Source organism: Capra hircus, chromosome 3 (genome assembly GCF_001704415.2).
Source record: "Capra hircus breed San Clemente chromosome 3, ASM170441v1, whole genome shotgun sequence".
In the NCBI taxonomy this organism is placed as follows: domain Eukaryota; kingdom Metazoa; phylum Chordata; class Mammalia; order Artiodactyla; family Bovidae; genus Capra; species Capra hircus.
The window spans coordinates 4,847,384-4,870,099 of record NC_030810.1 but is presented as its reverse complement, the minus strand read 5'-3'; the positions used below and the strand labels follow the sequence as shown (position 1 = coordinate 4,870,099).

Sequence of the window (22,716 nt, the reverse complement as noted above, 5' to 3'; positions counted from 1 at the left end):
CACCCACCTCTGAAGCTTCTAGTGAAGATCCTGGGTAGGGGAGGCTCAGAGAAGTGGTGTACAGAGGTGAGAGGTGACGTATGTGTTGTGTACACTATTTGGTAATAAAAAGGGTGTCTTTAGACAGGATTGAAAGTCCCTTGTCAGAACAGCAATGTTATCCTTGGGGGTGAGACTCACCTCAACTCATAGAACCAAACTATGGCTGCCAGGACCTTCGTGCTCTGGTGCACTTATGGAAAATGGACATGTTTTGGCCTTTGGAAGTTTGGAAACTTTCAGAAACATATAATATATATGTATAAAATATATAATATAAATATATGTATCTGAAAAGAGGATAAAATCCTTATTGTGAGCCAATACAATTCAGTGCATCAACTGTGTGTTTCACCTAGATCCTTACCCAGTTTATTATTTTCAAAAGACAAAATATTAACACCATCCACACTTCAGAAATTACAAACAAGCGCGTAGTGAAACGTTTCCTCCCCACTCATAACTTATTTGACCATTCTCCTCCCAACGGAAGTCAAGGTTATTGCCAATCTTTTGCTATTACCCACAAAGCTGCCAGGGATTGACGTATGCAAATGTCACCTTGCAAGTATGTGGGCATGTCTTCTGGATAATTCCTAGGAGGAGAAACGCTGGATAACAGGCATGTACAAGACTGTGAAACTGCCCCCAGCGGGCTGTGCTAATTCACACCTCTGCCAGCCACGCGGGCGACTCCGCGCTTTCCCACATGCTCACTGACACAGTGCTTGTGTTTGCCAGCTGAACGGGTGGAAAACAGCATGTCATCGGAGTTGTTTCGGTTTTTCGTATAGGTGCCAACGTTGAATTTATTTGGCTTGTGCTCTCCGACTATAGCAAAATCTCCCAGAATCAGAGATGTGCTTTAGTGCCCGTAAAGTCAGCCATCGTGTTTGGAAAATCGAGGGGTCTGAATCTGGCTTGCTGCCTGTTTTCTTTCTGAAGATATAGGTCCAATTTTGTTGAGGCATATTTTACATTCTCTACATTTACCCATTCCATGTGGACAAGTCAATCATTTTTAGTGAGTTTATCGCATTGTGCAACCATCACCGTAAATCAGTTTTAACACATCTCATCATTCCACTAAGATTCCCCTGTTACTTAATCATTTCCCTCTCCTGCCCTTCTTGTTCCGCACGAATCTACTCTCTGCTTCCATGGATTTACTCTTTTTCGACATTTCCTATAAATGGAATCACATACTACGTGGTCTCTCGTGTGTGGCTCCTTTCATGGTTCATCGAGGTTTTGAGGTTCACCCCAGTTGTGGTGTTGTTCAGTTGCTAAGTCGTGTCCAGTTCTTTGCAACCCCATGGACTGCAGCCTGCCAGGCTTCCCTGTCCTTCATTATCTCCTGGAGCTTGCTCAGATTCACGTCCACTGAGTCACTGACTCCATCCAACCATCTCATCCTCTGCCACTCCCTTTCCTTGGGCTTTTTCCTTCTGTTTGTTCCTTTTATACTGCTGAGTACCATCCCGTTGCATGGCTATTCCACATCTCACCTACCCATTCACCAACGGATGGGAATGTAGGTTGTTTCGAACATTTGGCTATTATGAGCAATGCTCCTATGAATATTCATGTACATTTTCTGTGTGTGGACATACGTGTTCATTCCTCTTGGATAAAGTCCTAAGAGTGGAACAGAACTGCTGAGTTATTTGGTGAATTTGTGTTTAACTTTTAAGAAACTGACAAGCTGGTTTTCCAATGTGAATGCACCATTTTATGTCCCCCGCAGTGTAGGAGGGTTCCTTCTTCCTGACATCCTCAACATTTGTTACCGTCTTTTATTATTAGTACATCATCCTAGTGTTATGAAATGACACCTCACTGTAGTTTTAACTTTCATCTTCCTAATGACACGGAGAAGGCAATGGCACCCCACTCCAGCACTCTTGCCTGCAGAATCCCATGGACGGAGGAGCCTGGTGGGCTGCAGTCCATGGGGTCGCAAAGAGTCGGACACGACTGAGCGACTTCACTTTCACCTTTCACTTTCCTGCATTGGAGAAGGAAATGGCAACCCACTCCAGTGTTCTTGCCTGGAGAATCCCAGGGATGGGGGAGCCTGGTGGGCTGCCCTCTATGGGGTCGCACAGAGTCGGACACGACTGACGCGACCCAGCAGCAGCAGCAGCAGCAGCAGCAACGACAAGTGGTGTTGAGCACCTTTCAATGTGCTTATTAGCCACTTATCTGTATTGTCTTATGAGCTGTCTTTTTGAGTCTTTTGCCCATTTTAAAGAATTGTCTGTCTTATTACTGAGATGTAAGAGTTCTTTGTACATTTTGGATACAAATCCTTTATCAAGTGTAAGCTTTCAATTATCATCTCCCAGCCTGTTCTTGTATTTGCATTTTCTTAACGGTGTCTTTCTGGATGGCATCACCGACTCGATGGACGTGAGTTTGAGTGAACTCTGGGAGTTGGTGATGGACAGGGAGGCCTGGCGTGCTGTGATTCATGGGGTCGCAGAGTCAGACAGGACTGAGTGACTGAACTAAACTGAACTGAATGGTGTCTCTGGAAGCCCCAAAGTTTTGAATTTTGATGAGGTTCAATCTATCAGTTTTGTCTGTCAGTATAGCTTTGATCTGCATTTCCTTTATATGGTGGGGTTGATCTTTTCATATGTTGAACATTTTTTATTATATTTAAAATCCATTCAGATTTTCATTTCTGAGAACTTGTCTGTTCATATCTTTTGGCTTTAAAAATACTGGGTTGCTGAGTTTTTTTCTTATAGAGCTATAGGAGCTCTTTATATATTAGAAAAATGATCTCTTATCTGCGATACTCATCACAAACAATTCTTGCAGTGTGTCATCTGTGATTTGACTTTACTTGGCGTCAGTTTTGCCATGGAGGCTAAAAATATTTTTTTAATGTAGTTTAAGTCATCTTTTTTTTCTTTTATGACTCCCGGGTGGTGCAACAGAGGTAAAAAGGTCTTTTCCACTCTGAGGTTATGACACATTTCTTTGTTGGCTGCTTTTAGTTCTTTTGTGCTTTTGTTTTGTTTGATATTTAAATCTTTTTTGATCCATTTGGAATCATTCTGGGGTAAAGTATAAAGAGACAGAGATTTAATTTTCTTCTTTTCCAGTTGACAACCTGGTTATTATCATCCCATTCATTAAATGGTCCTTTTACTTTTCCTTATACAAGAAGGATGACAGGCTTCTTTATTATATACTAAAGTTCCACGTGTATTTGGATATATTTCTTGACTTTCTGTTCTTTTTCATCTAATCATCTGCCTGTACCAATGGGCTCTTAAAAACACATTTTAATACCTGGCAGGGCTGGTTCCTCCTCATTACCCTTCATTCTCAGAATTTTACTAGTTATTCCTGGTTATTTACTTTCTGCCCAAAGTTTAAAATCAAATTAGTCACCCTCTGCATGCTCTGACTCCCTACTCCAACAAAATGCTGTTGGTATTTTTATTTGGGTCATATTATATGTATAAACTATGTTTGAGAGAGCTGAAGTATTTATAACATTGAACATTCCTACCTAAGAACACAATATGCTTTTCCATCTGCTCAATTTCATTTTTCAGAACGTTTTAAGCTTTTATTTACACATATCACACATTTATTATTTTTTCCTGGATGTTTTATCTTTGTGTCATTGTTGCTGTTTGTAAATGGACTCTTCTTATATTTTCTAAATGTAGCTGCTGTTTGAACATACAAAAGCTTTCTCTTTCTGATTATTCATTTTGTAACTCCTCATCTTCTCATGTTGTTTAAGGTTTTTTTTTTTCAGTTTATTCTCTTTGCTTTTCTAAGTACAGAACATATCTGCAGAAAGTGATCCTCTTCCCTCTTCCATTCCAATTTATTGCTCAATGTTCTTTCTCTTGTCTAAGAGTGTTCAATAGATCCTGTTCATCAATGGTGATGATGGCTATCCTTGCATTTTTCATGACATCAGTGTGTTTCTTGTGAATTTCTTTAAGTGTGATATTAATTTGTGACCTAAAAAATATTTTGTCATGTTACAGAAGTATCCATGTATTCCATTTTTCTCTTGTTTTCTTAATATCAAGAATGGGAGCTGACTCTGTACAATGCCTTTCAGCACCCACAGTGATGAGCTTATGGTTTTCCCTTTCAGATCTGTTTAGATAAAGCAATGTATTCACAGATATCCAAAACACAACCATGCTGACATTCTGGAATAAACACCACTTGGCTGCATTGTTTTGCTAATATTTCACTTTGAATTTTTGAATTAATACTCAAAAGTACGATTGATCTGAGGTTCTTTATATTCCATCTTTTGTGGGATTTGGCATCAATGTGATTACACTCACTTCATTGGAACTTTTTTTATTGTTTTGTTTTTTTTACAAATATAAATGACTACACACAGGCGTGCCATAATGATTATGCTTGGTCTATCTTTTCAGCTTCCTCCCCTTCCCCTTTCTCCTTCTACTCCCCTCCTCCTCCCCTTCCTCATTAGTAACAACTGCTAAGATTCCCTGAACAATTTCAGAGGGCCAGACTCTGCTCTGAGTACATTACACGTATCATCTCATCTAACGACTCCTCAGCCCAGGAAAGCAGGTCTTGCTGGTATCTGCATCCACAAAGAAAGCTGAGGCACAGCAGGTCAGACCCTTGCCTAAGGCTGCAGACCCAGTGGAGCTCTGATTCTGCACCACAAGGCTGTCTTGACTCTTCACTCATCTGCCTTTTTTTAAAAAGTGTCTGTCTGTTTATTTGGCCATGCTGGGTCTTAGGTGTGGCAATCGGGATCTTTAGTTGCGGCATGAGAACTCCACTAGCTGTGGCAGGTGTGATCAAGTTCCCTGACCAGGGACTGAACCCTGGTCCAATCTGGGCCCTCCGCAGGGCAAGCTCTTAGCTCTTAGCCACTGGACCACCAGGGAAGCCCCTCACCTGCCTTTTAAAATCATGCTACTGCGTGGCCCCCACTGCCTTGTGTATTAATTCTAGCGTATTAACCAGATGTCCTCAGTTTTATTTTGCTTTTAGTCTGACTGGACATTAACGCTACTTTCGAGAGTTTCCAATGGACAATTTAGACATTCCACCAACATTCCTAATTCTGTAATTGTTACCTTTCTAAACTGACATGAAACACGTCTGGCTGCCTGCCAGGGGCTTTCAAGACACAACCTGTGCTGGCTAATTGAGCTGGAGGGACAAGACCTAAACACGTAAGAAAGTGAAGTAACAGCACATCAAAATGACAGTGGCTCTAGACGGGGCTTGATGAACGGCCCACAAGAGGGTGCCTATTAAGCGGGGAGGAGGACAGGAGGGTGGAGAGAAGGCTTTGGCAGCTGACGCTGGCTTCTGACAGGGGGCTGGGAGAGGAGAGTTTCCGCCTGACCCTGAGGGCTCAGGCAGAGGAGCGGAGGGAGCCAGGGACGCTGACCGCAGGGTCGGCAGTACTGACGCGCTCTCCCTTACAGCGTGGCTTTCACCATTGCTTAGTTAGCGCTTCACGCCACTTAACTAATTAACCGACCAACAGACACTGGGCTTCCCTGGTGGCTCAGAAAGTCAAGAAGCCGCCCGCAATGCCGGAGACCCAGGTTTGATCCCTGGGTGGGGAAGATCCCCTAGAGAAGGGAATGGCAACTCATGCCAGTGTCCTCGCTTGGAGAACCCATGGACAGAGGAGCCTGGCGGGTTGCAGTCCATGGGGTTGAAAAGAGTTGGTCACGACTGAACGACTAACGCAACACACGTCAGCCTGGTTTCTTCTTTGTCAATGCTGTGAACAGTGCAGACGAGAACAGCCTTTTCGGTTATCACATGGGCCAACTGCGGCCTGCTGCCCATGTTCGTATATGAAGTTTTACTGGAACACAGCTGTTCCTTTTCATTTACATATTATCTGTGCTTTCAGGTTATAATGGCAGAGTTACTTACCATTTCTCTGCTAACGGAAAAAGTTTGCTGTTCCCCTATGGCAAGTTCCCTATGGGAACTTGTCTTCTTATTTCCTTAGTATAAATTCCTTAAATAGCATTTATGGGTCAAAGGGTATACTTAATAAACATTTTGATATATACTCATTCCATGGCCCTCAAAAAATGTCATGCTAATTTATGTATCCAGCTACAATGTTCGGGAGTGACTTTTCCCCACATGTTTACCCACTCCAATTATTATCACAATCTAAAAATTTTAGCAATCCAACAGGTGAAAGGAGATAGAGTAACAGAGCTTTATATTTAAGTTTCCTTCCCAGAGAGTTTTAAAAAATTAATGTTTCTTAAAAAGTTAATATTTTTGCCTTCTTTTCTACCGAGGTGTTCAGGTCCCATGCTCATCGCTTACTAAGATGAGAATCACATGTTGTCATATAGCCTTCAAAGACAGGAGAAAGCATGAATTTCATTAAGAAAACTTTGAAAGTACATTAACTGATGAACATCAAAAGTATTTCCGTGTAAACATCTGTAGGGAAATAACCAAGACCTAATAACCCTGCAAACTCATGAATCCTAAGGTTTAAAGGATTGCAATTATGATATAGCTACATTTTATTTCTCAAGCATATCTGTACCTGTTGTGGGGTCTTATTGGAAAAAATAATAGCAGAACCTCCTTCTTCTTCGTTAGGGTAGTCAGGAAAAGTGCCCGTTAAGTTCCTGAGGAGGAAAAAAAAGACAGAGTAAACATCCAGGAGCGCAGCCCTCTCTGCTACATTCCCGACGAGCTGGCTCTGCTCAAGCTCACTGAAATGAGTGATAGTTATTAGGATGGGGCTCCCTGCCAGTTGCTGGCTGGACATGCAGTCTCTAAGGAGCAGAAGGACCTGGTGACATTCAGAAGCAGGTTTCTCTCCTCAAAGCAATTGTTACTCTGAGTCAGACCTCTCTCCTCAAAGCAGACTGTACTCTTCTGCCTCTTTTTTTTTTTTCTAATTATTGCAATACTCCATGCTTGTGTTAAGAATGACGACAGAAGCACAAATTATTTCTTCCTGTTTTAAAATGTAGGATAAACACAGGATTTTGAAATAAAACAGAAACATGGCGTTGTTCAAATTACAGACTTGGTCCTCGTGCATGACATAGGCACGCATGCTTTAGATTTCAGTGAGTCTGAGCCCCACATGTTAAGAGACAGGAATAGTCATTGTTTTCTATAACCATATAGTTTCTATGTTTTAAAAGGCAGAGTTTGAAATTTAATGTTGAGAAATTTCAGAAGGGATACAAAGTTAATTTTTCCAAGAGAAACTGCCTGGACACCAGTGTTATATTTATTCCATATAGAGAAAGAAAACATTTATCAAGTTAGTTCCATTAATCCAGAATCTAAGAGTTAGTAAGATGCCCATGCTCACGATGACTCTTTATTCTCAAGCTTTTGGCCTTAGTTGCTCTTGACACTCTTTTTAAAAAAAACAAGTTCTATTTATTTATTTTAAAAATTCTTGGCTGCACCCTGCATCAGCTGGGATCTTAGTTCTCTGAAGAGGGATCAAACTTGCACCCTCTGCATTGAAAGGCAGAGTCTTAACCACTGGACCACCTGGGAAGTCCCACTCTTGACACGCTTAATAATTTTTGATGATCCCCAAAGCTTTTGTTTATGTGAGTTCTAGCTATTGATAGTTACTGTAATAGATATTAAAATGGCAACCTTTCTAAAATATGCATTTTCATTAAAAACAACTATAATAAACCCATTAGGTGTTCACATAAGTAACATTTTTAATGAAGAAAACATTTTCCAGAAGGTAAAAATTAGAAGAGTGCTAGTGTTCCGGCTCCTAGTAGAACCTAGCAGGATGCTTATATATGCTTCTGTATTCAACCTGCTGCAATATGTTGTTTTGGTTGAAGTGTAGAAAGAAAATCTGGCCTCACACGGATGTGTAATTAGAAAAGAGAGGAAAGGTTTAACAGCCTTTTAGATAGCTGTGAATATTCTGCTTTGACTCCACAGCACAGCTTGATGAACGGTAGCCTCCTAAAGGCTGGTGGTGATGCAGAATCTGAAACCTTATCAAGAACTTTGCCTTCCTGCTACATTGAAAGTCATGTGTCTTGTGCGCGGAACAGATCTTTCACTCAGACGTGACTCTGTAACATCAGGTCTTGATCATTTCGAAACTAATGGTCCACTGACTTATGCGGATCTTCCCAAAGCTGATATACACTGCATAGCATCAAAAATCACAGTCACCAATAACTCCTAGACAGCATATTAAAAAGCAGAGACGTCACTCTGCTGACAAAGGTGCATATAGTCAAAGCTACGGTTTTTCCAGTAGTCACGTACAGATGTGCGAGCTGGACCATAAAGAAGGCTGAGCGCTGAAGAGTTGACGTTTTTGAACTGTGGTGTTGGAGAAGACTCTTGAGACTCCCTGCGACAGCAAGGAGATCAAACTGGTAAATCCTAAAGGAAATCAACCCTGAATAATCATTGGAAGGACTGATGCTGAAGCTCCAATACTTTGGCCACCTGATGTGAAGACCTGACTCATTGGAAAAAACCCTGATGCTAGGAAAGATTGAAGGCAGGAGAAGGAGGCAGCAGAGGATGAGATGGCTGGATGGCATCACCAAATCAAGACATGAGTTTGAGCAGGCTCCTGGAGATAGTGAAGAACAGGGAAACCTGGCTTGCTGCAGTCCATGGGGTCACAAGGAGTCAGACACGACTGAGCAACCGAATGACAACTCTGTCAATCTCAGACTCTCAAGCTAAGCAATGGGAAGCTCTCAGACTTTCAGTCTCTCAGACTAGAAGATTTCCAAACTTATCATTTTTGCTAGAAAGCTTGGATTTTATTATTAGCAACAAATACCCTCAGTTGTTTTCCTTCAGGCTTACTTGGTTCTTTTTTGAGAAAGTGACTCCTGCAAACCTGAGTCTGAACAGCCAGAGTGTCAGTCATCTTTTCAGTGAAAAATGAGGTTCCATAGAAAGGGCTTGCTCAGTCTGAAACTGGACAGGTGGCAGGCGCCCACCTTGAATGGCCGTCACAGTTTAGGGTGCAGCAGAAGGCAGTCACTCATCTCCAGGTCCCTCACATACAATATTGAAAAGCTAGGTATTCAAGGGTTAAGTCCTGCAATTATTTTCTACTGTGTCCGCAAGGATATTGTTAAATGAACTTTTTAAAAAGGCGGGTGCATGGCAGTGAGGATCTAGATAAACTAGGGCCATTGCCTTGGGTCAAGGTCAACACCCAGCAGCTCCCTAACCATCCGCCCCTGCCCCAGTGCTTTGGCCCCTATCCCTTCTACAGACTGTCCCCCCAAACATCTTAGGACAGCTTCATCCCTGGCTGCATAAAATCTCTCAGGTCTCCTGAACCTTGTCCGGGGGGGCTCACTCAGTCGGCATGTGACTCAGCTCCTCAGCGGAGCTTTGAAAGGAACTGGAAACTGTAGCGTGCGGCTAGTGGGGGAGGTCTGTGGACAGACGCATCACCCTAGGGCATGGTGGGTGACCACCCACTATGTTCAGCTCAGTTCAGTCGCTCAGGCATGTCTGACTCTGTGACCTCATGGACTGCAGCATGCCAGGCCTCCCTGTCCCTCACCATCTTCCAGAGTTGGCTCAAACTCATGTCCATGGAATCTGTGATGCCATCCAACCATCTCATCCTCTGACACCCTCTCCTCCTCCTGCCTTCAATCTTTCCCAGCATCAGGGTCTTTTTCAATGAGTCGGCTCTTCACATCAGGTGGCCGAAGTATTGAAGTTTCGGCTTCGGCATCAGTCCTTCCAAGGAATATTCAGGGTTGATTTCCTTTAGGATGGACTGGTTTGTTCTCTCTGCTATCCAAGGGACCCTCAGGAGTCTTCTCCAGCAACACAGTTTGAAGGCATCAATTCTTTGGCGTTCTGCCTTCTTTACGGTCTAGCTCTCACAACCGTACATGACTGGTGGAAAGACCACAGCCTTGACTATATGGAACTTTCTTGGCAAAGTGATGTCTTTGCTTTTCAACACAATATCTAGGTTTGTCATAGCTTTCCTGCCAAGAAGCAATCATCTCTTGATTTCAAAGCTGCAGTCACCATCCACAAAATTATTATGTGGTAAAGATCCTGATTTGGTAAATGGTGGTTATTTATGTCACAGCTTTCCCTCAAATATAGTTTAAATCTTAATTTCACAGACATTTATCTTCAACTTTCATCATTTTGCTGATTTTCAAAGTTGCCGTGCAGTGCAGGCTAGAATCTGCCACTGCTGTGCCACTGCCTGCCACCTCCCCACTGCACGCCCCTCCCGCCCCCACCAACCAATTTCCATTTGCTCTCAAACTGCCGCAACAGGCAAGGCCGAAGCCAGTTCTGCAAATGGGCATCCAAACTGCCAGATGGACCAAGTGATGCAGAAAATGGAACTCATCACACGGCTGCGTGAAAAATAACCTGAACTACAGACATTTCACCCAGATCGACAGAACAGGAGAAATAAGAGGTGAGAATCATCCAAAAACGCAAAGTCTGAGAAATGGATGTGGAACTTGATAAGACAGGACTCACCAGCTATTTGTGAGCTCTTAGCATTTCATCACCTCCGAGCAAATGCTGGCACACCTCAGGGGGATTATGGTCGGGGACAATTCTTAAGTCGCTCAGTCGTGTCTGGCTCTGTGTGACCCCATGGATTGCAGCCTCCCAGGCTCCTCTGTTCATGGAATTTTCCAGGCAAGAGCACTGGAGTGGGTTGCCATTTCTTCCTCCAGGGGATCTTCCCCATGCAAGGATCAAACCTGCAGTCTCCTGCATTAGCAGGCAGATTCTTTACCACCAGTGCCACCTGAGAAGCCCCATGAGGATTAATTAAATCAACAACTCAATTTTCTGGAACAATATTTAATTTGTATTAAATTAAGTATAATTTCCAAAACATACACTTTCAGGTATTCATTAAATCCACTCCCTAAAAAGTACCTTGGAAGAGCAGTTCTCCTGGATTCCCTTACCCTCCTGCTCTCCACCCAGGTGCCCCTTCCCAATAAAGTCTTTTGCTTTGTCAATTAAAAAATGAAATAAATAAAGCAAAGTAAAATTAAAAATAGGAAAATTTGAATAGGAACTCTGAACATGAAATATATTTATCAAATTTGAGATTTACCAACAAATTAGAGATGGTTGAATATTTCTCAAAATCAAATGATACCTCCCCATCACGAAACCTGGATCTCTCCTGAAAAATTAAGAAAGAAGCTGAGAAGCCAGCCAGGCCGCCGCCTCGCCAGAGACTTAGCCTTCTAGGTGATGATGCCTGCCAGCTGCTCCAGCATTGGAAAGCTCCAGTAATCTGACGTTTCTTCCAGCTTCTTCGATTGCTACCAACCGTAGTTCTTGACTCAGAAAGCATCACCTGCAGGTTGCATAGTCAACATTACCTAGGATAACTGCCTCTGAGTCTCAGCCTCGATTGGGACCTGCACCATCTCCTCCCTAAACGGGCTTCCAGGCAGGGTTCACAATGACTCTGAAACCACAGCCATACGTGGTTTGATCCCATACTGTTCTCACTTAATTTTCTCGCCAAATCCCAATCCAAACCCTTGGTCCGTGAGTGGGCTTTCAATGTCTCTTTGGCCCTGAAGATATATGTGTCCTGCACCTCTCAGAGCCTAAGAGAATAGCCGCTGCCTGAGGCATCATGGAAGCGGGTCCCCACGGTGTCCGAGGCCAGTGGCCAACAGACCTGCCCCCTCCTCTTCTTACACAGGGAGGTGGGAGGTAGCCCCCATTTTATTTTTACAAGTGGTGTCTGTCTGGCATTGGCATAACTCAGAGCACCTTGCTGACGTTTCCTTTGTTGTTGTTTAGTCACTAGGTCATGTCCGGCTCTTTCTGACTCCACGTCCTCTGCCAGGTTCCTCTGTCCATGGCATTTCTCAGGCAGGAACACTGGAGCAGGTGGCCATTTCCTTCTCCAGGGGATCTCCCCAACTCAGGGACTGACCCTGCGTCTCCTGCTTGGCAGGTGGATTCTTTACTGCTGGGCCACCTGGGAAGCCCTGCTATTTCCTTAGTGTGCCTGCAAAATGGCTTCAAGGTCTGGAGGCAGAAGCCTGGGATGGGGCACAGTAACTCTCTTGCACTCAGACGGAGAGGGGCCGGCCTGGCCCGTCTGGAATGCCTGAGCATCAGAACTCACAGCACTTCAGGTGACCTTGCTCGCACCTCACGGGCATCTCCGAGCAGCAGCGACCTCTTCTTGGAAGTCAGATGCTCTGCACAGGATGCCGATGGCTCATTATTTTAAACAGGAGGACATAAAATTCGGTGTAACTACTACCCCTTGCCCCAGCCAATTATTCTGGGGTGGGGTGGGGGTGCCGATGATGGAAGTCCACAGAGAAAAGCCCCAGTCCCATTCTGGAAAGAGCAGAATTCAAACACAAGTGGGCCAGGCAGTTCTGAGGCCCCTGTAGTCTGTCCCACCTGTCTCACGATGCATTAGCATTCCTCTTCCTGGACGCCTCGGTTTAGACCAGTTTGGGTGTCAAATGGAAGCACAGCTTGAATTTATATTTGCATTTCTTTAGCTGTTACTGACCAGAGAAGGCAGTGACAACCCACTCCAGGGCTCTTGCCTGGAAAATCCCGTGGGCAGAGGAGCCCGGCGGGCTGCAGTCCGTGGGGTCATACAGAGTCGGACATGGCTGAGAGACGCAGCAGCAGCAGCAGCTGTCACTGACGCTGACCGACACTCGGCTGCATGCTACGTGCACTTGGTGGCTCAGTGGCAAAGAATCTGCCGGCAGCGCAGGAGGCCCGGGTTCGATCCCTGGGTCAGGAAGATCCCCTGGCAGAGGGTATGGCAACCAACACACAGGATTCCTGCCTGGAGAATCCAAGGGACAGAGGAGCCGGGCAGGCTACAGTCCACGGGGCTGCGAAGAGTCAGACACGACTGAGCGACTGAGCATGCATGCACTCCTTGGACTCACTCATCGAGCAGAAACGATCATCGCGTGTGGGGTTGCTGCACGCAGGTTTACACAGCATTTCCACAGACGCCGTACACAAATTGTTTCCCATTTCATCCTTACAGAAATTCTGAGAGATGAGCCCTTCTCTCCATTTTGCAAAGGAGGAAACTGGAAAATGTGAGAGTTTATATGACTCTTCCAAAGGCAAACAATTCCTTCTGGGAAGAGCCAAGATTCTAACCTTGGGCTTCTGCCTAGATCCCCAGGATCCCCCACTACTCACAATCACTTACTGGCTTTGTCAAAAATCCTTAGACAATGGACTGCTTAAGTCTTCAGCTATCAAGTTGGCATTATAAACCTTTCATACGTGGGCTTCCCTGGTGGCTCAGATGGTAAAGAATTGCCTGTAATGCAAGAGACCTGGGTTCGATCCTTGGGTCAGGAAGATCCTCCGGCGAAGGGAATGGCAGTCCACTCCAGTATTCTTGCCTGGAGAATTCTACGGACAGAGAAGCCTGGTAGGCTACAGTCCATGGGGTCACAAAGAGTCGAACACGACTGAGCATTCGGGCGCGCACTTTCACATGCATGGACCTCTCATATGTACACGTCTAACCCAACAATTCCACTCCTGGGAATCCCTACTGAACTAAAAGCAGAGGTATTAAAGCTCTGTGATGAATTTTTGTACGAGCAAAAGCTGCAAAAAATAAAAACTGTAACAAGAAATCGAAAATAATCAGATTGCAGGGAATGGTTATGTAACTGTGGTTAAGCCCCAGCATGGAATCCAGCATGGGACTAAACTTCACCTGCTCTGCTGTAGCTTTTCACCACCAGCACTGAATAAATATTTAGGTGGATGAACACATTCAGCTCTCATGAACATGACTCGACTCTGTGTGAACAGGTGTTATTGTTTAGTCACTAAGTTGTGTCTGACTGTTTGCGACCCCATGGACTGTAGCCCAGGTTCCCCTGTCTGTGGAATTTTCCAGGCAAGAATACTGGAGTGGGTTGGCATTTCCTCTCCCAGGGGATCTTCCTGACCCAGGGATCGAACCCACGTTTTCTGCATTGGCAGGGGGGGTCTTTACCACTGAGCCACCAGGGGAAGTGCTAAGTGAACAGAGGGGATGCTAAAGACAGAATATGAAGGGGAAAAACTGGGCTGGAGATTGACCTGGGTTATCGAAATAAAAGGGGACGGGACTTGTTGCTCAGTCGTTAAGTCGTGTTCTGACTCTTTGCGACCCATGTATTGCAGCAGCCCAGGCCTCCCTGTCCCTCACTGTCTCCTGGAGTTTGCCCAAGTTCATGTCCACTGAATTGGTTATGGTTTAATGGCATCACCGATTCAATGCGGACAGGAGCGTCAAACAAGTGTGTGTTTATGTTTGCAGGTCCAGGGGAAGGCATGCCCTGTTCATCTGGATTAGCTAAGAGGGAGGAGCTGGAGGGAGGAGAACACTGATTTTTTTTCTGTGTATATTTCAGTATTATTTTACTTGTTACAGCAAATAGGAACCATGTTTATAATTAAATAAGACTATAAAGTACAACAATTTATAATAAAAAATAAATTTTATTTTTGGTTGGCTTCCTTTCTGTCTTATTTTAGGGTTCGATTACTATATAGACCCTGTAACTTTAACAGTGGAAAAATTTTTGTTTCTATAGTTGGAAAATCGTGACCTTTCTCCAGGGAAGTTAAATCCTCTGTTCTGTTTTCTCCTGCTTGTTGGCTTTAGCAATTAAGGCAATCTAGTTACTGCGAGTGTATTTTTCCCATTCCTATTACTTTTTAGACTTAATTTATCATATGCTATCTGTTCCCATCTATGTTTGTCGGCTCTGGGGCTCTCTTCTCTATTTCACTGACTTATGCTTGTGCTTTTATATGAGTGTAATGCATTCACCTTATTTTTCTTTATAATATTCTTGAAAACACAGGGCCATTTGTCCTTCCTTATTGTTCATAGTTCCTGATTTTAATCCTAATGACTTTAATAATTATGTTTTCAAGTTCAATAAATAATCCTGTTGCGATTTTAATTGAAATTGTGTCCTGTCTATAAATTACCCAGAGCAGTCATCTTTCCATTTAACCAGAAACATGGTGTGTCTCACCATTTATTCAAGTCTTTTAAAATTTCTTCAACATTTGTAGATGTCTTAAACTTCTTAAACTTTCATATCTCTCTTTTTCACAGTCTATCACTGATTTTTTAAATACATTTTTCTATTTTCTTAAAAATATCCTTCTTTCCTTTCAATGTCACTATACTGACAAAAATGTATACTATGGTACTAATTATTAGGCCCGGAGTAGGAAATGGCAACCAACCCATTTCAGTATTCTTTCCTGGAAAATTCCATGGACAGAGGAGTCTGGCGGGCTACTGTCTATAGGGACCCAAACAGTTGGACATGACTGAGCAACTGAGCACGCAGGCACAAATTATTAGGGGACAAAATCAGCCATATTTTCCTTTCTGTCTGTGGGACAGCCTATAGTGTTTCCTCATTAGGTGCAGAGCTCTGTTTTAAAAAAACACTTGCTGTTTCATTCATTCACACACTCATTTAGAACTATGTGCCAGATACTGTTCTGGGCACAGGGAAACAGCAGTAAACAGAAGATTAAACAAATCCTTATTTTTTGTTCAGCGTACATTTTTATTATGCTAAGAATTAACCCTTCTCTTTTAGAATTTTTAAAATAAGAAGTGGGCATTCCATCTCATCAAATAGTTTTTCTGCATGATCTGAAATGATTATAGTGCTTTTCCTGATGTATATAATACTGCATTTTCCTACCATGGATCTATTTATATTCCTGGGAATAAACACTCGTGTTTAATTTTGAAAGACTTGGAAACCTAAAAGTCCTCTCTGAAATAACAAGTGAGTCAGAGAGGGAAGGCAGAACACAAACAAGCTGGCTATGGACCAAGAAACCAATCGCAACATATACTTCTTCATCCTACAGCTCAAGGAGTCAGTAACATAAGTGGAAGCCCCTAGTCTCCCTTCTCCTGGATCTCATGAGCAGAAACAACAAAAGCTGCACCGAGGAGAGCTCTGGGAGCAGAGCTACAGAAGCACGTCTCCCAGGTGCTAGACGCCCTGTGGAGGAGGCCGCTGGGCTGGGCCACGGCGACGCTCCAAGGAGGTGTCCCTGGGCTGCCCTGAGAAGAGCCAGGCCTTGGTGGTTGGCCACAGGACACTCGCCCTCCTGGAGAGGAAAGGGAGCCACTTTACAAGGCAGGGGCATGACCCGCTTTAGGTTTTTACAGGATGATCCCTGCTCTCTGGGTCCACACCTTTGTGCACCTCCTTCCTTGAGTGGGGCTGGGACCCGAGACTGACTTGGAGCTGGTGCTACACACAAGCGTGACGACACCTCCAGCCCACAGCAAGGGACTGAGGCCCGTGGTCCGGCCGCCCGGAGTCGCCGAATGCTGCCCACAGCCTGGAGGGCGTGGGTGCAGATGAGACCCTGGGCTGCAGCCTTGTGAGACCCCGAGCAGAGGACACAGCTAAGCCCAGACTCCTACCCACAGAGACCGTGGGAACAGCAACAGGTGTGCTTTTAAGTCAGTAAGTAGGTTCGTAAGTCTGCATGATACTGTTATGGACTCAGCCATACGTTGTGAATACGCTGTCATCAACCCGAAAAAACAGGCTACTGCCTCCAGGCTGGGTGTGATGCCTCTCAGACCTCAGGCGGCAGCGAAGTCAGAGGCCTGGGAGGCCGGTGTTGTAGCAGAAGCAGTGTTAGTCGCTCAGTTGTGTCCGACTCTCTGCGACCCCATGGGCTGGAGCCCGCGAGGCTCCTCTGTCCAGAGGAATCTCCAGGCAAGGATACTGGAGTGGGGTGCCGTTCCCTTCTCCAGGGGATCTTCCCAAACCAGGGATGGAACCCGAGTCTCCTACACTGCAGGCAGATGGTTTACTGTCTGAGCCGCCAGGGGAGCCTTGGGAGGCCAGTAGGCTTGGGGCATATTTTGAAGCTAATGGGGTTTTCCAGCCGACTGTGTGCTGGGCTGAGAGAAGACGAGGAGCTGGGGTGATGCTCGGAGACTGGCTGGGTGGGTTCTCATCTAATGGAGTGAGGGGCTGTTGGTGGCAGAGCTGAGGAGATGAGGTGCCAGCTTACTTCTGGATGTGTGGAGCCTGAGATCCCCTCCCCGAGGATCTCCGCCCCTACTCCTGCATGTCAGTGTGGGTACTGGGCGGCAGTGACATCTCCACAGCTGGAGTTCTGGGGAGCGAGCGCCCTGGGTGGGGATTCACGTTTGGAGTAAACCAAACAAGAGATGGAATGGAACACGGTGAGCCAGGATGAGGTTACCATGGATACCGAGAAGGGCAGGAATCCAAGGGAGGCGAGGGAGGAACCAGCGATGCCTTTGAGTAGCTCCTATCATATATTTTCTGTTGGACGATTTTTCTCCTCTCTTTTCAGATTGCTACACTGCCATTTATGTCATGTAACCTATATTGGCCTCAAGACAGGGCTGTAACCAATATCGGCCTCAAGACAGGGCATTTGTTGGGCAAAGCTGATGATTTCAGGAGCAGCAGAGCCCACTTCAAGTCAGATGGCCTTTCCAGCTATTTCTTGCCCTTTTGGGCAAGGTCCTAGGTCCCCAGAAGGTGGATTCCATTCTCCATCAGCTGCTGGCTCTCTACGGTACACTGAAGGGCTTAAATGTGATGACCTTGGATCTTAGTCTAAAAATGCAATGCTGGAGCTTTCCTGGTGGTCCAGCGGATAAGAATACGCCTGCCAGCGCAGCGGACACAGGTTGATCCCTGATCTGGGAGGATGCCACGTGCTGCGGGGCAACTAAGGCCATGTGCCACAACTCCTGAGCTCCAGAGCCCGTGCTCTGCATGAGAGAAGCCGCAGCAACGAGAAGGCCGAGCCCTGCAACTGCAGCGTAGCCCCGCTCCCTGAAACCAGAGAAGGCCCACGCACAGCAGCAAAGACCCGGAGCAGTCAAGAACAGTACACTAATTAATTAAAAACAGAAAATACAATGTTATTTCTGGATAACCTGATCAAGCGATCATGTTGAAATGATCGGCAAAGAATCCTCCATAGCAACGTACTTACTTTTTAAGCACTCTGTGCTCAGAACTTGCTATCATGATCTCTTTTAATCCCCCCAACTGCCCTGAGAGGTAGGTTGCTGCTGTTAATATTTTTCAGATGAGGAAACCGAGGTTTGGCGAGTTTCAGCAGCTGCCCCAGTAGGGCCAAATGTGGAGCAACCGGGGAACCTGCCAGGTTGGCTGCCCCGCGGTACACTTTACCCGGACCCACGGGCAGAGCTGAGCTGATGGCCACAAAAAGCACACGAGTGGTTTCAATAATAAAGCATTAAAATAAATCTGTAGACCCAATAAGGAAGCACTTAGTGGGAGCTAAATGTATAATGAAAATGGTATTTAACTGGAAATGAAGAAACCAGGGCTGCAGTCCCCAACTAGAGGTGTGATTTGAAAAAATCGCTCCATGAGCTGGGGGAGCCTGGTGAGTTTCCTTGTGTCAAATGATGCTGTTGAGCTAGGTCTGCTCATTCATTGTTAAAAAGTAAGTACTGTGTGCCTATCAGACAACTTCTAAAGTCCCTTCCAGCTCTAGAAACTATAATTCATATGTGACAATGTTAATGGGGGAAGGGCAATGTTAATTTCTTGCAGAATATTCAATGATTAATGTTGCTTTCTTATAAAAATACCTTCGACAGAGCTACCTGCCTTTATATTCTTTTATTTAAAGGAGCCTGAGGAGAAAAAACACCCACGCCTTCTATATTTCAGTTAGCAAATGTGAGGCTCTGAACATTTGGTAAAGTTCGGGCTGATTAAGAATTTATGCATATTGTCAAAAATTCTTGCACAAACGTGAAAAGGACCAGCTCTCGAGTCTGCAGTGATTTAGAAAGCAGAACTCCTAAAATGATAAATCTCCCCCCTGAGCTCTGACACCGAGCTTCAGCGGTCCCACCATTTCAGATGCCCAGGACAGAGATTTATCTATGTTTCATCAAGTATGAAAAATATATGGATGGAGGGGTTTCCGGCCAGTGCCCCCCCAAGTCTTCCAACCACCTCCATTAATGTCAGCAGGGTCATAAATTTCTCCTGCGTTCTAAAGAAGGCAGCTTGTGCCACCACACAGAAGCCTCCGAAAGTGTCACTTGCTGCCTATAAATTCACTTACACTCAATAAAGGCAATTGGCTACACATGGACTTAATTACCGTGGCCCTTGTTGGGAAACTGAGGGGTTCGCCGTCTCTCAAAGGAGAGGAGGAGAGAGTAGTGTATAAATCGAGGTGATGTCTCAGTTTCACTTTACAAAACGTGATTTATTCCTTGATGTTTCTACTTATTAGTGGGCTATTTATTAACAGTTACCATTCCAGGGGGAAGCCTCCTTCTCGATCCCAAAGTATCACTGTTGCTCAGGCTCCACTCCTACAGGAACCTCCCTGCCCTACCCTGGTGCTCACGTTTATTTTATTAAAAGGAAGAATATATTACCGATAATATAATCGACTATCCAGACTTTGACTACTCTTCTGTTGAGAAAATGATTAACATACTATATTTTCACCTTTTGTCTTAAATATTTATCTGTATAGAAAATTTAATGTGCAAGAACAGATCATTTCGGGAACAAATGCAGAGAATTTTCTGTTTAAATAGATGCCCACCCATTTCTGTTCACACACCTGGCGTTTTAAACCCCAGACACCATTCATTCATCGACCCTTCTTCAGTCAAAGGAGCCTCTGCCCTTCCTAACTCAGAAGTCCAGGAAGCTTAGGAAGGCAGACACAAGCGGAAGGGAAGTTAGCAAAATGTCCACGTTTACATTCCAAACTCGGTTCCTATGTCCTACTTTCAAAAAGAATCATTCACAGACAGCAACAGAGTGATTACAGAAAAGGGAAGCTTTAGAGTTCAAGGTTAATTCTGAAGCTCCTCTGACCTGATTCTATCAAGTGACAAACCCCTGTTTATGGAATAAAGGCATGACAGTTCCTGTCTGGAGCAACACGTGTGTTGACGTCTGTCACCATAAGACACAGAAGGGAAGCATCTGCTGCATCAAACCCAGAGGCTTTATATCCAAATGATAGCCTGTCCAGCCTTGCAGGGTATTGAGTGCCGATAAAGGCTCCCAAGCCATCCAACGTTCACAGTTAGAGTGGCTGCAGCAGAAAGCCAGGAGATTGGGGGGCTTTCATATCTCCAGGATAATACTGGCTTTAATTTTTTCAGTGATTCTCTGACATTCCTAGGGGGACTACCTACACTTTCCCTCTCCCAGGAAGGGCTGGCCGTGCCTCCAGCCCAAGGCTGTGTTAAGCTGCTTCAGTTGGGTCTGACTCTTCGTGACCCTGTGGACTGCAGGCTGTCAGGTTCCTTGGTCCATGGGATCTCCACACAAGAACACTGGAGTGGGCTGCCATGCCCTTCTCCAGGGGATCCTCCCGACCCGGGGATGGAACCCACGTCTCCCGCATTGCAGGTGGATTCTTCACCACAGAAGCACTGGGAAAGGCTACTCAAAGTATTATCCCAGATCCAGGACTCTTAGCATCTCCCAGGGGCTTGCTAGAAATTCAAACTCAACACCAAAAACACAGGCAACAAAAGTAAAAACAGACAACTCGAAGCGCATGAAACTAAAAGCTTGCTAGCCACAGAAGAAACCATCAACAAAATGAAAAGGCAACCTACAGAATGGGAGAAAGAGTTTATAAAGCATGTATCTGATAAGGGATTAGCATCCAAAATATATAGAGAACTCCTACATCTCAATAGCAGAAGATCCCCGGATAACCTGGTTTAAAAATGGGCAAAGGAAGTGGATAAACATTTCTCCAAGACGACACACAAATGGCTAACAGGAACACAAAAAGACGCGCAACATCACGAATCATTCAGTTCAGTTCACTTCAGTCGCTCAGTCGTGTCCGACTCTTTGTGATCCCCAAATTGCAGCACGCCTGGCCTCCCTGTCCATCACCATCTCCCGGAGTTCACTCAGACTCACGTCCATCGAGCCCGTGATGCCATCCAGCCATCTCATCCTCGGTCGTCCCCTTCTCCTCCTGCCCCCAATCCCTCCCAGCATCAGAGTCTTTTCCAATGAGTCAACTCTTCGCATGAGGGGGCCAAAGTACTGGAGTTTCAGCTTTAGCATCATTCCTTCCAAAGAAATCCCAGGGCTGATCTCCTTCTGAATGGACTGGCTGGATCTCCTTGCAGTCCAAGGGACTCTCAAGAGTCTTCTCCAACACCACAAATCATTAGGGAAATGTAAATCGAAGCCACAACGAAGTGTCATCTCACGTGCGTTAGGATGGCTATTATCAGAAGAGGGAAGGTAAGTGTTGATGACAACCATGTGGGGAAAAGTGGATAAAACCTTGTCCACTGTTGGGAGGAATGTAAATTGGTTCAGTCGTTATGGAAAAAAGTATGGAGGTTCCTCAAAAAATAAACAAACATAGAGTTACCATAGAATGCAGCAACCCCACTACTGGGTATATGAAAGGGAAAGTCGTTCAGTCGTGTCTGACTCTTTGCGACCCCAGGGACTACACAGTCCACAGGATTCTCCAGGCCAGATTACTGGAGTGGGTAGTCTTTCCCTCCTCCAGGGGATCTTCCCAACTCAGGGATTGAAGCCGGGTCTCCCGCATTGCAGGCGGATTCTTTACCAGCTGAACCACAAGGGAAGCCTAAGAATACCGCAGTGGGTAGCCTATACATATATATATATATATATATATATATATATATATATATATATCTGAGTATATATCCAAAGGAAATAAAATTGGGATCTCAAAGTATTAATATGTACCCTGTGAAATAACAGAAAAAAATGTATGTTGGTCTCTGCCTCCAGTTCCTGGCATAGGAACTAAATACCTTGGACTTTCCTGGGTGACAGGAGAGTATTCTGTTCTAACGAGGTGATGCTTGGTGGGCTCCTGAGTGGGGCTGGCCCCCAGAAAGACCAAGCCATGATTAGCAGCTTGGAAGTTTCAGCTCCATGCTCTACTGACCAGGAAGGCAGGAGGAATGCCTATGTGAAGAAACCTCCATACAATTTCCCGAAGCCAGGGGGTTTGGAGAGCTTCTGGAGCTGCAAGGCTGGTGTCTGGAGGGGGGCGTGGCAGCTGGTGCCCCTCCCCACACCTTGCCTGTGTATCCCTTCCATCTGGATGCCCACTTGTATCCTTTGTCATTTCTTTTTATAATAAACAAGTCAGTGTGTTGCCCTGAGTTCTATGTGCTATTGAAGCCAACTGTCAAAGAAACCCAGATTTACAGCCGAATGGTCAACAGCATGGGTGACAATCTGGGGTTTGAAACTGATATCTGAAGCTGGAGGGAGCAGTTTTGCAGGGCCGATCCCTTAACATGGGGCAGGGGAGTTAGTCTGAGGCTCTCTCTAGGGAGGTCAGAACTGCACGGAATCATAGGACACCCCAGCCGGCCCTGCAGAGAACAGCTTAATGTGTGGACAACCCACACACATGGGGAGTCAAAAGGCAGCATGGTCAAAGCGTGTGAGTCAAGGACACACACACAGGAGGAAATGTTTTCTTCTTTTACATACATCTATGTTCAATGCAGAGGACACCATGAGAAACGCTGGGCTGGAAGAAGCACAAGCTGGAATCAAGATTGCTGGGAGA

The 22,716-nt window shown here is 45.1% G+C and overlaps 1 protein-coding gene across 1 annotated transcript in view; it reads right to left on the bottom strand.

Annotated features, from left to right (window-relative positions):
• IQCA1 (IQ motif containing with AAA domain 1) overlaps positions 1-22,716 on the bottom strand; it is a 184,963-nt gene that overhangs the window by 102,937 nt on the left and 59,310 nt on the right. The window contains exon 7 of the mRNA XM_013963032.2: positions 6,608-6,692. Coding sequence (XP_013818486.2) covers positions 6,608-6,692 — 85 coding nt within the window. The remainder of the gene's footprint in view (positions 1-6,607; positions 6,693-22,716) is intronic.